At 43.3% G+C, this 11,500-nt stretch overlaps 1 protein-coding gene across 1 annotated transcript; it reads right to left on the bottom strand.

Annotated features, from left to right (window-relative positions):
* Positions 1-758: 758 nt before the first annotated feature.
* Positions 759-10,265, bottom strand: LOC140508438 (mucin-16-like). Its single transcript, XM_072616370.1, has 7 exons — positions 10,197-10,265; positions 9,097-9,224; positions 8,911-8,978; positions 8,307-8,476; positions 6,045-6,386; positions 4,314-4,393; positions 759-1,109 (listed from the first exon to the last, which is right to left on the bottom strand). Exons 2-6 carry the CDS (start codon positions 9,205-9,207, stop codon positions 4,323-4,325), a joined length of 762 nt encoding a protein of 253 aa, XP_072472471.1. The 5' UTR covers positions 9,208-9,224; positions 10,197-10,265; the 3' UTR covers positions 759-1,109; positions 4,314-4,322.
* Positions 10,266-11,500: the final 1,235 nt, after the last annotated feature.

Genomic DNA, 11,500 nt, shown 5'->3' on the forward strand with positions numbered 1-11,500 from the left:
CATCAGAAACAATGATTCCTGAGCAGGACAGAGACTAAAATGCCAAAGTTTGTTTTGGCAAGTCGACCTAACATGCTTATGAGTGCAGTCTGCAGGGACCGTGTTTCTCTCCTTGGATACAATGGTTTCATGTGGCTGGGTAAGACTGACATGATGTCAATTTGAGGTCTAAACCTCAGACTGTTACAGCCAAAGGTGGCAGTGGAGATCCTTCTTATCTCATCTCTGAACAGCCTGCCAAGGGCAGAAGAATCCAGTAACCCAAACTGGAAACTAGCCAAGCTATAGCGCCCTATACGACCCCTCGCCATGCTTTGCCCAGCTCTCCCTTTCCTTTCTCTTCCTCCCTCCTATGCATCACCCTCATCCTGCCAATTGGCTTCTTTTTTCTCTGATTCGGAGGGGACCTCAGGACTTTATGGACCCTCTGGTGACAGGTCCCCCATGCTTCACTTGGGAACTTTTGGTGCTTGAGCCTGGGTGAGGGTGGTTGCTCCTAAAGAAGGAGAAGCACTGTCCACTTTGTAAAAAAGCTAAGCCAGAATGGTGTTGGAAAAAGGCTCAAAACATTTCACAGAGTCACATTTGTGTTGCAAATATACAGACAAAAAAAAAATCATTTTTCAAAAAGCCAGACCTACACTGCTCTGCTTCTCTAAATAATCTATATACAAAATTCTCTAAGAGCAGACATAAATATGGCAAGGAGACAGAAGAACAAAAAAGGACAATCGAAGTAAATTGAAAAAGACATGAGGTTATTTTGTAACAATTACATGGTTTTATTTTTACTAGTTATACTCATCCAACTACAGGACGTATGTATTTTAAAATAAATTAAAATATCCAGTACAAATGTTTTCTTCTTTTCAGGATAATAAAGTTTATAAAGGCCCAGAGTCATTCTTCCAATACTGAATAGGTGTGGACAGGCTGGTTCTCTTCCTTTGGGTTAATGCTGGAGTGTTTGTGACCCCTAGAGGGAACACAAAGGCAGGTAACTGAGTGTCCTTTAAGTGACTTTCCATCTAGGCGTCCACGAAGCCATCGATTCCTACGTTGTGATCCTGTGTTCTTTCATTTGTTGCGGAATCCTAGCCATTACTTGGCTTTAAGAGAAGAAAGAGGTCAAAGGAATAAATACTGTATCAAAAGAATGCAATCCAGGAGGAGCAGAAAGAGGTATCGTAAGTTTCTACAAATTATACATGTACATTAAAATATTGCCTTCAAGGCAAACCAAAACCTCTCATGAACAACGGAATGTGGATAAAAAGAAACTTGGCTTCCCAACCTTAAGAGGATATATCAACATAAGTTTCTGCAAGGTCAAAAGGTTAACCATTTTGAAAGAAAGTGAGATGAAATTGAGATGATACATCAAGATTTTTCATGTGTTGAGAAGATGATATGGTAGAACATAAAAACCTCACACTTCACACCCCTACACCCTTACACGTCACAAATAACCGGAACTCAAAGAAAAACTGCAGAGACAAAATACTCTCAGGAAGTGCAATCTAATGGAATATAACATTTTTAAATGATACAAATATTCAAAGGAAACACTCACCCCCTAAGGGATCAAAGGTGATCTGTCAACAGACAGCCGACAAACAATACACCAATCACAAATCATCTCTGGGAAACCACCAAGAAGCTCTGAGTTCTGAAGACCTCAGCATACACACAGGCCAACACACCCTTGAACAGCAAGCAATAGGCCTAACTCTGCATTCCCTCAGGGCCTGTCAGCTAGCTTCTGCCCAAATCTCTGCTGGGATGGAGAACTCTCCATCTCTTCCAGCTTGAAGTGTGATGACTTTGCTAATTCCTTTGTTTGGGATTCTGCTACATGGAGTTTAGATCCTTTTCTTGTGACTGCCTTTCAAAGACTTGAAAACAGACATAATTCCTGCAAATATCCTTTTTACCGGGCTCATCCGGCCCTTGTCCTCCTCCAGATCAGGTGGCCAGGCCTGAAGAAACTTGGTCATTGTCACTGAACATTCCAACTTACCAATGAGCTTCACCTTAGCCCTGGCATGTGCGCTATTGCCCTCCTAGGCCTGGCCACATTATTTTCTTACTGCAGCAAAGACCGCTCTAACTCTCTTGGATGCCATATTACACTACTGACTCAACTGGAGCTGGAGAGCCCTAAAAGCCCAGATTCTTTCAACTACATCACTCTGTCATCATACCTTCCCCTAGAGGTTAGTAGTGAAGCTGATTTTTGATCTTTGATTATTTCATTCTCAGTCAATTATTTCATACTCCACAGATTGAAATATGCAAAAATATGGCAGCACTTTTTGCTAAGGCAAAGAACTGAAGGCCGACAGCATGTCCAGCAATGAGAAGATGGCTGAAAAATTGTGGTATGTGAACGTAAATGAATAGTATGGAATTATAAAAGTCATTAAGAAAAATTTAGGGAAACAAATGAGCAGATGGAGTAAAGCACACTCATATTCAATGGCAAAAATGATGTAAAGGAAAAGTATTCTGAGGTCTTCACTTCTCCAGAAGACGATTAGTGAACCAGGCCAACATCCTGTTGGTAGAGAGTACAAGAGCAGAAGCAAACTATCTTTAGAGATGACACATGTTTGCATCCCAACCCCCAATTTTATTTGTCTCTTAGAAGGGTGGCAGATTTCATTTCTTGGGGAGGAAAAGAGGGAAGGAGATGATTACTTGAGACGGATGGGTACCCATAATAGCCTGATGGAAGAAAGAGTTTAAAAATCACATTTTAAAATATCCAGCAAGAACAGAACCAAGTTCAGAAAGGGGACATAGACAAATAATTCTATGGGGTTCATATAAATTAAGTATCTACTTTGAAATGACCAAAACTATATGTAAGAGATTCTCGGTTTCCTGTGCAATCCTCTTCTTCACTATTTCTAAATTAATGTGACCGACATAGTTATATTTATTGAAGCTTGTGTAATACACAATCAAAGAGACACCAGTTTCTTCCTACGAGAATCGACCTAATACTTGTTGCCTTTTAGATCTTTTGTAATCCTGACTACTAAAATGGTTAGCTCTTTTTGAAAAGCATTCAGTCTTAGCCTTCACTGACGTCACTTAGAAAAACTTTAGATCCAGGTCACATCCAGATCCTTATGGTGCTCTGCCAGGAACCAATTTTCATGCTGATACTGAAAGGTGAAGGACCGACTACGGTTTGGGACTGATCCTTCCTCTCATTCTACATCCACCAGATCCTTTTACTTGCTAGCCCACATCACTCTTATTTTGGAAAAGACTGCACGGGAAACTCGGTCATATCATTTGCAAAAATCTTGTTAAATGATAACCGCAGCATTTGCCATACTGAGCAATCTAAACACATGGAGAACATGGGAGATGAAATGAGCTGGGGGGGGGGGTGACATTGGGAACGCTAGCACCAGGCCTACGACCTGTTTTTCTATCACTTTGCTACCCAAACCTTTCATAACCTAATGTTTAACTTTTCAGTAACAGAAATCAAGCTCCTTATTCTCCATGTGCAGATTTTTTTCTCTTCCCTTTTTTGAAGATGAGGACATTCGCCCTCCTTTGATCCTCTTCCATGCCACACCATTTTCCCCAAATGGCTGATTCTGGCTTCTCCAATGGCATCTGCCTCATTTCTCTCAGTATCCACTGTGCTTGGTGCCCTGGAACTCATCTCAGTTAGGTGCCTTTTTTTAACTCAGGTATCACCTTCTTAAACAGCGATTTTACTACAAAGAGAATTCTCCTTGGTAAAAAAAAAAACAACAACAACAAAACTGGAATAATAGGGACTGCCTCTTGGCTCTCAATAAGATCGTCCAAACTGAGCCACAGTACTCACCCTTGTTCATATTTCTCTTTCCTCACCATCGAATTAAAAACTTTTTAGAAGTTCTAAAACCTGAAAGTCTTTTCCTGTGTTCACCTTCCCTCATAATGAAAAATATGCCAATTAAAAGAATTCAAAAACAATCCAACAATTCGGAAAAGAAGAGAAGTGACCAAGTGATTTTGGGTTGTAAGATTGAGTCTTACCCATGGGGGGGGGGGGGGCGCTTGATGATGGTGACATACTTGATGAGGATTTGAACACAGGTCTTTTGGCTCCAGATACCACAATCGTCTTTCCACTGTGCAACCACAAAGTCTCTCTCCCTCTCTCCCTCCCTCCCTCCCTCCCTCTCTCCCTCCCTCCCTCACTTACTCTCTCTCTCTCTCTCACTTTCACACACACACACACACACACACACATGCACACAGTACTAACAGGCTCTTAGGGGTTCCCCAGTTTCTCTTACTGTGAAGTATCACATAAGGTTAACCAGGAGCACCAGGAGTAGTGCCAGGCCGAAAAAGCTGATGGTCCAGTAGGGCATGTCTGGGGAGAAACAGAGATGATGCTAAGGGGCCATCATAGGGATGTGAGGACAGCACAGTGTGTGGAGCGTTCCCAACAGGATTAGCCCCCACATGTAACAGGCACACAAGATGTGGAAGCCCAGCTCCAATATCACTTTCTCTTCAAGTCCAAGAGCCACGAAAAGTCAATCCACTAGGTTCTCACAGAGTTGTCTGTCACACTCAGATCTATTGCATTGCTAATGCAAGTCTGTCTTATCCACAGCCAACTCTCCAACTCTCCTAAGTCTCAAGTGAATTTAAAATCTGTTCTGTTAAAGGAAGCTTTTCCTCCAAGTGCTGCGTTCACACAGGAAATCACAGGTCCAGTCTCGAATCTTATCTCCTCCATTATGCCCTTGAGAGGAAATGTGGAGAAGAGGGTAGATAGCTGAATTCGGAGACAGGAAGATATAACTACAAGTCCAGTGGCTTCGGGCACATGTTGTCTCCTTGACCCTGGGCAAATCACTTTGCCTCTCAATGTCACTCTCGAAGATATTAAGATAAAAGTATGTATGGGTGTGCACTGGAAACATGAGTTCCCTAAAAGGAGTTCTCCGTGTCTATGAAATGCCATGCATGAACCTCTGCAGAAGAGAGGAAGGGAGTGGAAGGGATGGGAGTGAAAGGAAGAGCAGAGTGTGGAGGGAGGAGGAGGGGCTAGAGGAAAGAATGAACGAAGAATGCATGGCATAGTTTGTATATTTCTATCCATCTGTCTGTGGCTTTCTCTACGCGGTGGTGGGGAAGAAGGGAGACAATTGGGAACTTACCATCTAACAAAATATTCATTAATTTTTTTTTTTTAAAAAAGGAACAAGCATTCACTTAAGTACATGTTACATAATAATTACTTCAGAAATAATATCTCATTTGAGATGCTAATAAATGTTTTCTAAGTGAAAGAGGTTTGAAGATCCACAGAGGAAAAGATGGGAGGAGCAGCCTGAAGGGGTAAATGGCAACAAGGTTTCTGTGTCTTGTGGCTCTTTGGAGGACTCCCTTTGTCCTCAGGGAGGCCCTCATGACTGGGGCTCTCAGAAGGCATTTGCAAAGGTCATAAGTTTCTGCCCTGAAAAGAGACCCCTGTCAGCTCCTTGCTTGGGTTTGGGGGAGTGTAGGGATGGTCTGGCATTGGAATTGTTTTTTCTCACCTCTGACACTAACTTTCAGTGACTTTGGGCAAATTCAAGTCTGTTCCCTGGATCTGACTTTGCTCAATCTCAAATTTATAGGGTTGGAAGCTCTGAGGCCCTTCCCAGATCAAACCTTCTCCATTCTGTATGTTAATACTGCTCTCCAATGTCCGACATCCTGGCTTCTAAGGGCCCTCCCAGCACCGACATCTTGGCTTCTGTGTGCTGCACCCAAAACTCTGACAATCTCAATTCTAAAGGCTTTCCAAGTCCTGACATTGTAGGTCCTAAGAACCTTCCTGTTGTTAACCTGTTATGCGTTCTGTTGTAGGGAACTTCCTTGCTCTGCAGTGTTTCAGAATCATCAGTCTTAATTTCACCCCCAATTGCTGGATTCCAAGCCTCCTAAGCTTTCCTTCTGCCTCAAGGCCCCTTCCCATCTCCTCTTCCCACTGCAGTTTCCCCACCCTGACTCGATTCTATTTTCCCTACTTGTCATGTGGAGGTTATCCAGCTTGAATAGGCCCCTGGGGCAGTGGCCTGTGGTCTTCCTGGTCCCGTCCAGAAAACCTTGTCCAATGGAGTTCGAACCCAGGTTGGAGGAGAAGCTGCAGTTCCAGTTGACCCTCACGAAGGGCATCTGATGAAGAGCACATTCAGTCAAGGGCCTGGCACAGATGGGGACCCAATTGCTCATCGCACTGTGGCCTTCTCCTTCCAAGGCCACAGCCCTGGGGTGAATTGAGGAGGTCTTCTTCCCTGTAGCCCAGGGAGGTAGCATGAGAGGACTCCACAAAACCTCAGTAGATTGGACCATGCTTTCTTCCTTGTAACCTGGAAAACAAAGGATGGACAGTCAAGCAAGAGAGTTACTTAGAGACTCAGCTGAAGTAAGGCCTTAGTTTATCACCCCTGAGGAACCAAGGGATTTGCATCCTGGAGAAAGAGAGAATCCTCCCTTGCACTGCCTAACTCACGCTTTTGTCTGAGACCCAGCCAGGAAGGGTGAGAGACAAAACAGGGTTGTATCTTTATGTGATTTCCTGTGGGAGCAAAAGTCGACTTGTACCGGACCCCCCATTTTCTTCTCTGGCCTCAGCAATCATTCATTGCTCCTAATTCTGCCTTATGGGATTCAGCAGAATGAAAACCTCTTGCTCATGATAGGCTCCTGAAAAATCAAAGAATGTGATCATGATGTCTCCTGGCTAAACATGAACAGTTCTTTCTAGCTGTCGCCATCATCATCAGTAGTATATCTCTGCAAGATGATTTAAGGTTTTCACAGTACTTTAGAAATGTGGTCCCATTTCTCCTCACTGTCGAATTTTGAGATTGGTATTACTATGATTATCCCCATTTTTCAGACGAGCAAATGGAGCATGAAAGCTGTTCCCTTAAGTGACGTCCCTATGTCACACAGCCAGTGAGCTTGTCAGGCAAGACTGGAACTCGGTTTTCCCTGGCTCTAGGATCAGGACACTAGCTACTGCACTGCCTCTCTGCCTTTACCCCATACTTTCATGATGCCTCGCCATCCTGGGGCTCCTCAAAATGAACTAGCTTCAACTTGTAAAGGCAGAGGAAGATAGAACTGTCACCTCCCTCCTTTCAAGCTACTACACTTCTGTTGTTGTAGATTCAACTACGATTCCTTGTAGTCAGCTAAATGCAGACAGAATTGTGACAAGAAATCATATGGCAAACTGGTTTGAAATGGCTATTCAGAATTCAGAAGTTCTGAAATCAGAACCCATCCCTTAAAACTGAATGAATGCTCTGATCCTGTCAAATCACTTAACGTCTCAGGCTCAGGAAAGTCCTTAAAATGATAGGTTTTGGACAGCTAGCACTTTGCCTCCCGGGAGGGAATTTCCACCCTCAAGGAAGACCAAGAGACATATTAGCACACCAGTGTGTTTCTGTTGGGGTTTTTGGCATGCATGCCCTGTCACTTTGATGGCTCTTATTAAGCTTACTCTCAAGATAATCTCCAAGGTCACTTTCCAATGACTTGTTATAGAGTTCTGTCTCCCCAAAACTATATACTTCTGTTTCATTAATATAGAAGTGGATTGGATTTCAAAAGCACTAAAGAGCCGTTTGAATCAGAATCACATATTGAGACCTGGCCAAGACCACATCTGGGCCAACATTATAATTTACAGAAGACACAGCTGAGGCTCATCTAGGGTAATTTGTTAGTCAGCTGTCAAACTGAGAGGAATTAGAAAGTTAGGAGTAGAACCCAGGCCCTCTTCCTTCAAATCCACTTTCTTCCACTTCAGTACATGTCAATTCTTATTAAATTTCACTTGATTGGTACAGAGCCATCATTGTCGTAGGTGGAAACCTTTTGTCCTCCTGATTCCATCCTACTCTTAGATACTTATCCTTCCTTACTTCACCTCATCCATCCTTCTCCTTGCTGACCTCTAGTCTCCAACCAAAGAATTACTTCAAAGTTTGCATTTTCAAAGACCAAAAAATGGAAAGAACAACAATTATCTCCAGCTACCACAGATAACACCAGAGATGGCACCAAGTAGTGGGCAGTCTAGCAACTCAGTTATACGTAGGTTCTATCTTTTGGACCTGGATGAAAAAATGGGACATTGGAATAAAGGATTCTGGGCAGGGGTGGAATAAGGGATAAAAGAATAAGGCTTAAAATGAAGAGAAAATAATACTGAGGTTATATCAGAAGACTGGTCGGGAGAGTGGCCAAGATGATGGCTCAGTTAGGTAGCTCACCATCAAGGTAATGACTGTCCTTGGCCAGGGTGAAGAGGCACAGAATGGTAATGCCATGTGTTTCCCTGCTCATCTCCCAGTACACTTCACTGTCCACGACAGGCTTGACAGGGACAACGCGATGGGTACACAGGAAATCCACTCTGGTTGCAAATCCATTCATCATAGCTCTAGATAAAAACAACAATGGGAGGTGATACGAACATCTGTGAAATTGGTGCTGAGAAATGTGTTGGGATTCTGGGTAGAGAGGGGCTTAAATATATGCCAGAAGTGACCTGAGAAAGGCTGACAGTGGCCTTGGAATGGTCGGTGAGCTAGCATTACCTGTCTGGGTAGCAGTGGTGAGAAGCCGTAGGACCGCAACTGGAGAAGACATTCTTGACATTAGACTGTTTCTTACAAATCAGTACTTATGAATGAACGCACTTTTATTTCCTGCACTTTCTGGGATTAGAGGCACTGGGATAAAGTTGTTTGGGAATTTGAACATAGAGAAAATGAGACTAAAGGTAAGTGTATAATCGAGTTGACTATCTTTTACATATAGCAGTCCATTAGAGGTTTATCCTCAAGGGTGTGCGGAAAGTGTTACAATTCTTACCTCAAAGAAGTCACCTTGCATTCAGGGAAATAGGGCCCAATGGTAGTTTCCCTAAACAAGAGGCCAATCTGGCAAAGCAAGGAAAGAGTCAAGTAAACTTGGGGTAAGAGAAGATGGATCCCAGTCAAGGAATGGGGAAATCAGCTGTGTAGTTGGTGGATGGGGTCGGATATGGGGAAGACTAACCATGTGTTGCATGACATTCTCAGCAGAGTTGAATGTGTCAGAACTGGGCTGCCCCATATCTTCTGAGCAGATGAAGTTCGTAACGGTAAAGTTTGCAACAAGAGATTCCATGCTGGACGTGCCACTAACTGAAATATGAGTCAGAGAGGAACATCTGTGTGTGAGCATTATCCACTCTACTAGCATGCCCAAGGTCACCCAGTTCCTATTCTATTCCTTTCTGCAAGGGAAACCCATTAACCTGGCTGCACTGATATCTCTGGGTAGGTACAATTTCTCACTCTCCCAGTTCCGCTTTATTCAGCTTTTCTTCAAGTCCTAATCTAATGACAAAATCCGTAAAGACAGTCCACCAAAGGATCCCGAGATGCTAGCACTTTGGTAAGTGGTAAGGCTGGTGCTAAGGAATGGTAATGGACTGGAAGATGTTCCTGGAGCAAAAGTGGTTGACAAAGGAGCTCAAACTAAATCAAGGTGAAAGAAAACCGTTGATAGAACCACAACTGAGAAACTAGAGAACCAAGAGAAGTTCGTTGGATGGGAAAAGGGTTCTGCTTGATTTGGTCAAGATTGATCAGGAAAGCACTTATTCATCATTTGCCATATACAATGCATTGTAATAAGTGCTAGACATACCAACAGAAGCAAAAGAAGGCCCTGCTTTCAAAGAGCTCCCAAGCTATGTCCAGATGACTATGTGGGGACCCACAATCTCGAAGAGAATGAAGTTCAACATGAAGCTGAATTATCACAAGAGGTACCAGGTTCTGGGCAAATGCTAACTCTGGTCAGACAAGGTGGGGGGCTGTTCGAGGGCCTTTCTTTTTCCTCATCTTTGGCATGAGATGCAACAATTTGTGCCACGTGCCTGCAGGGATCTCTCTGGCAAATTACCAGATATTTAAATCTTCTCTGGAATTGCTTACAAGGGACTTCAGAAGTCATGCCAAATCCCCACTCCTGTCTTGCCCAGCCTCTGCATCATAGAGTTAGTAGGGTTTGTTTGGAAACTCTACGTTCCCTTCCTTTTCTCCTTCTTTCCAGAACTTTGAAAAGCCTACTGAGCCCTTTCCAGAACGCTAAAGTCCTAACAATTCTACCTGTGTAGGCTTCAGGTCCTGTTGATCCCACGGAATATGGGAAGGTTGCTATAGTGGCTACCCCAGAAGCTGCAAAAGAAGAGTCTTATTAAAATGAGGACATAAAGTGGGAGAAAGTTAAGTTGGCTAACACCTTAAGGGCAGGGACTGAGTATTTTTATGTCATTCTTTGCATTCCGAGGACATAGTACATTCCTTGGCATATAGTAGGAGATGAAGGAATGATTCCACACTGGGCACCATCTCTGGGTTCTCTATGCAGGAAATGACAAAGTAAATACATGACTGTCATCAAACTCATTTGACTGGTGTTTAAGTAACCACAGAACGGCTTTCAGGGGCTAAGGTTATTTTCACTGCTGGTAATGTCTCTGGCAGAAATAGAATGAAGCTCTCAAGGAAGATTCTCAACACGTAATTCCTGCTCCAGGAACATTTTTCCATCTGAGCTTCATATGGAACATTATGTCCATAACCCGGATTGTCCTGTGAGGGCAACCTTTTCACCATGGAATCTTGGAGAGAGGACATGAGAATCCCAGAGTCTGATTCAATGTCTCTTATCCGAAAGATCCAGTAGGAGGGAGATATCCTACTTTTCCACATAGAATTTCAGCCTTGGAAGCCTCCTAGATGGCATCGAAACAGGACTTCCCAAAGAACCCCGGGAAAAGAAAGGATAATCACCCTCTGCCCAAAGAGTTACAGTGAGAGGAAAGTCATTCCATATTGAGGTAGCTGATTCTAATACTAGGAGTCCTTTCTAACAAGGCTCAAGTGAGTTACAGAGGCACAGATTTGAGAGAAAGTCATGCCAATTTCACTGTTCTGGTTCTGAGCACCAACTCCCCTTGTGAAGACATTTCTGAAATCACAATTGCCTGCGACTCAACGGATATCTGTGAAACAAGGCATTTAGTTTTCATGAATTGAAATGGATGGTGTTCATGACAAACTGGGAAACAAAGGACAGAAAATGAATGTAAATATCAAAGGAGTTGGGAATAGAAGGCAAAGAACACTTGAGAGGCTACATTGAGAAAAGAAGACCTGGTGGCTCAGCTTGCTGTCTTTTCGTATGTGGAGGATGTGATCGCTGAACAAAGGGACAAGAGAATTCTCCTGGGAACCTGTCAGCTCTCTACCGTGACAAACATAACAAAGGATCTTGACTTGCTCTCCTCTGCTCTAAAGAGACACAGACAACAACACACTTTCCCATGGGTTGCCTTGGATTGTCACCAGGCTCTTCTCCATAGTCTTCTGACTTCTAGGAGAAAATCAACACATCAGGATGAAGGACG

Source organism: Notamacropus eugenii, chromosome 1 (genome assembly GCF_028372415.1).
Source record: "Notamacropus eugenii isolate mMacEug1 chromosome 1, mMacEug1.pri_v2, whole genome shotgun sequence".
Classification (NCBI taxonomy): domain Eukaryota; kingdom Metazoa; phylum Chordata; class Mammalia; order Diprotodontia; family Macropodidae; genus Notamacropus; species Notamacropus eugenii.

Excerpts from the sequence above, each read along its gene's own strand:
- LOC140508438 (XM_072616370.1), bottom strand. The coding sequence starts at position 9,207 with ATGGAATCTCTTGTTGCAAACTTTACCGTTACGAACTTCATCTGCTCA. Across the intron at positions 8,477-8,910 it reads TGCAAGGTGACTTCTTTGAG|AGCTATGATGAATGGATTTG; the intron begins GTAAGAATTGTA and ends GTTTTTATCTAG. Across the intron at positions 6,387-8,306 it reads GGACAGTCATTACCTTGATG|GTTACAAGGAAGAAAGCATG; the intron begins GTGAGCTACCTA and ends TTTGTTTTCCAG.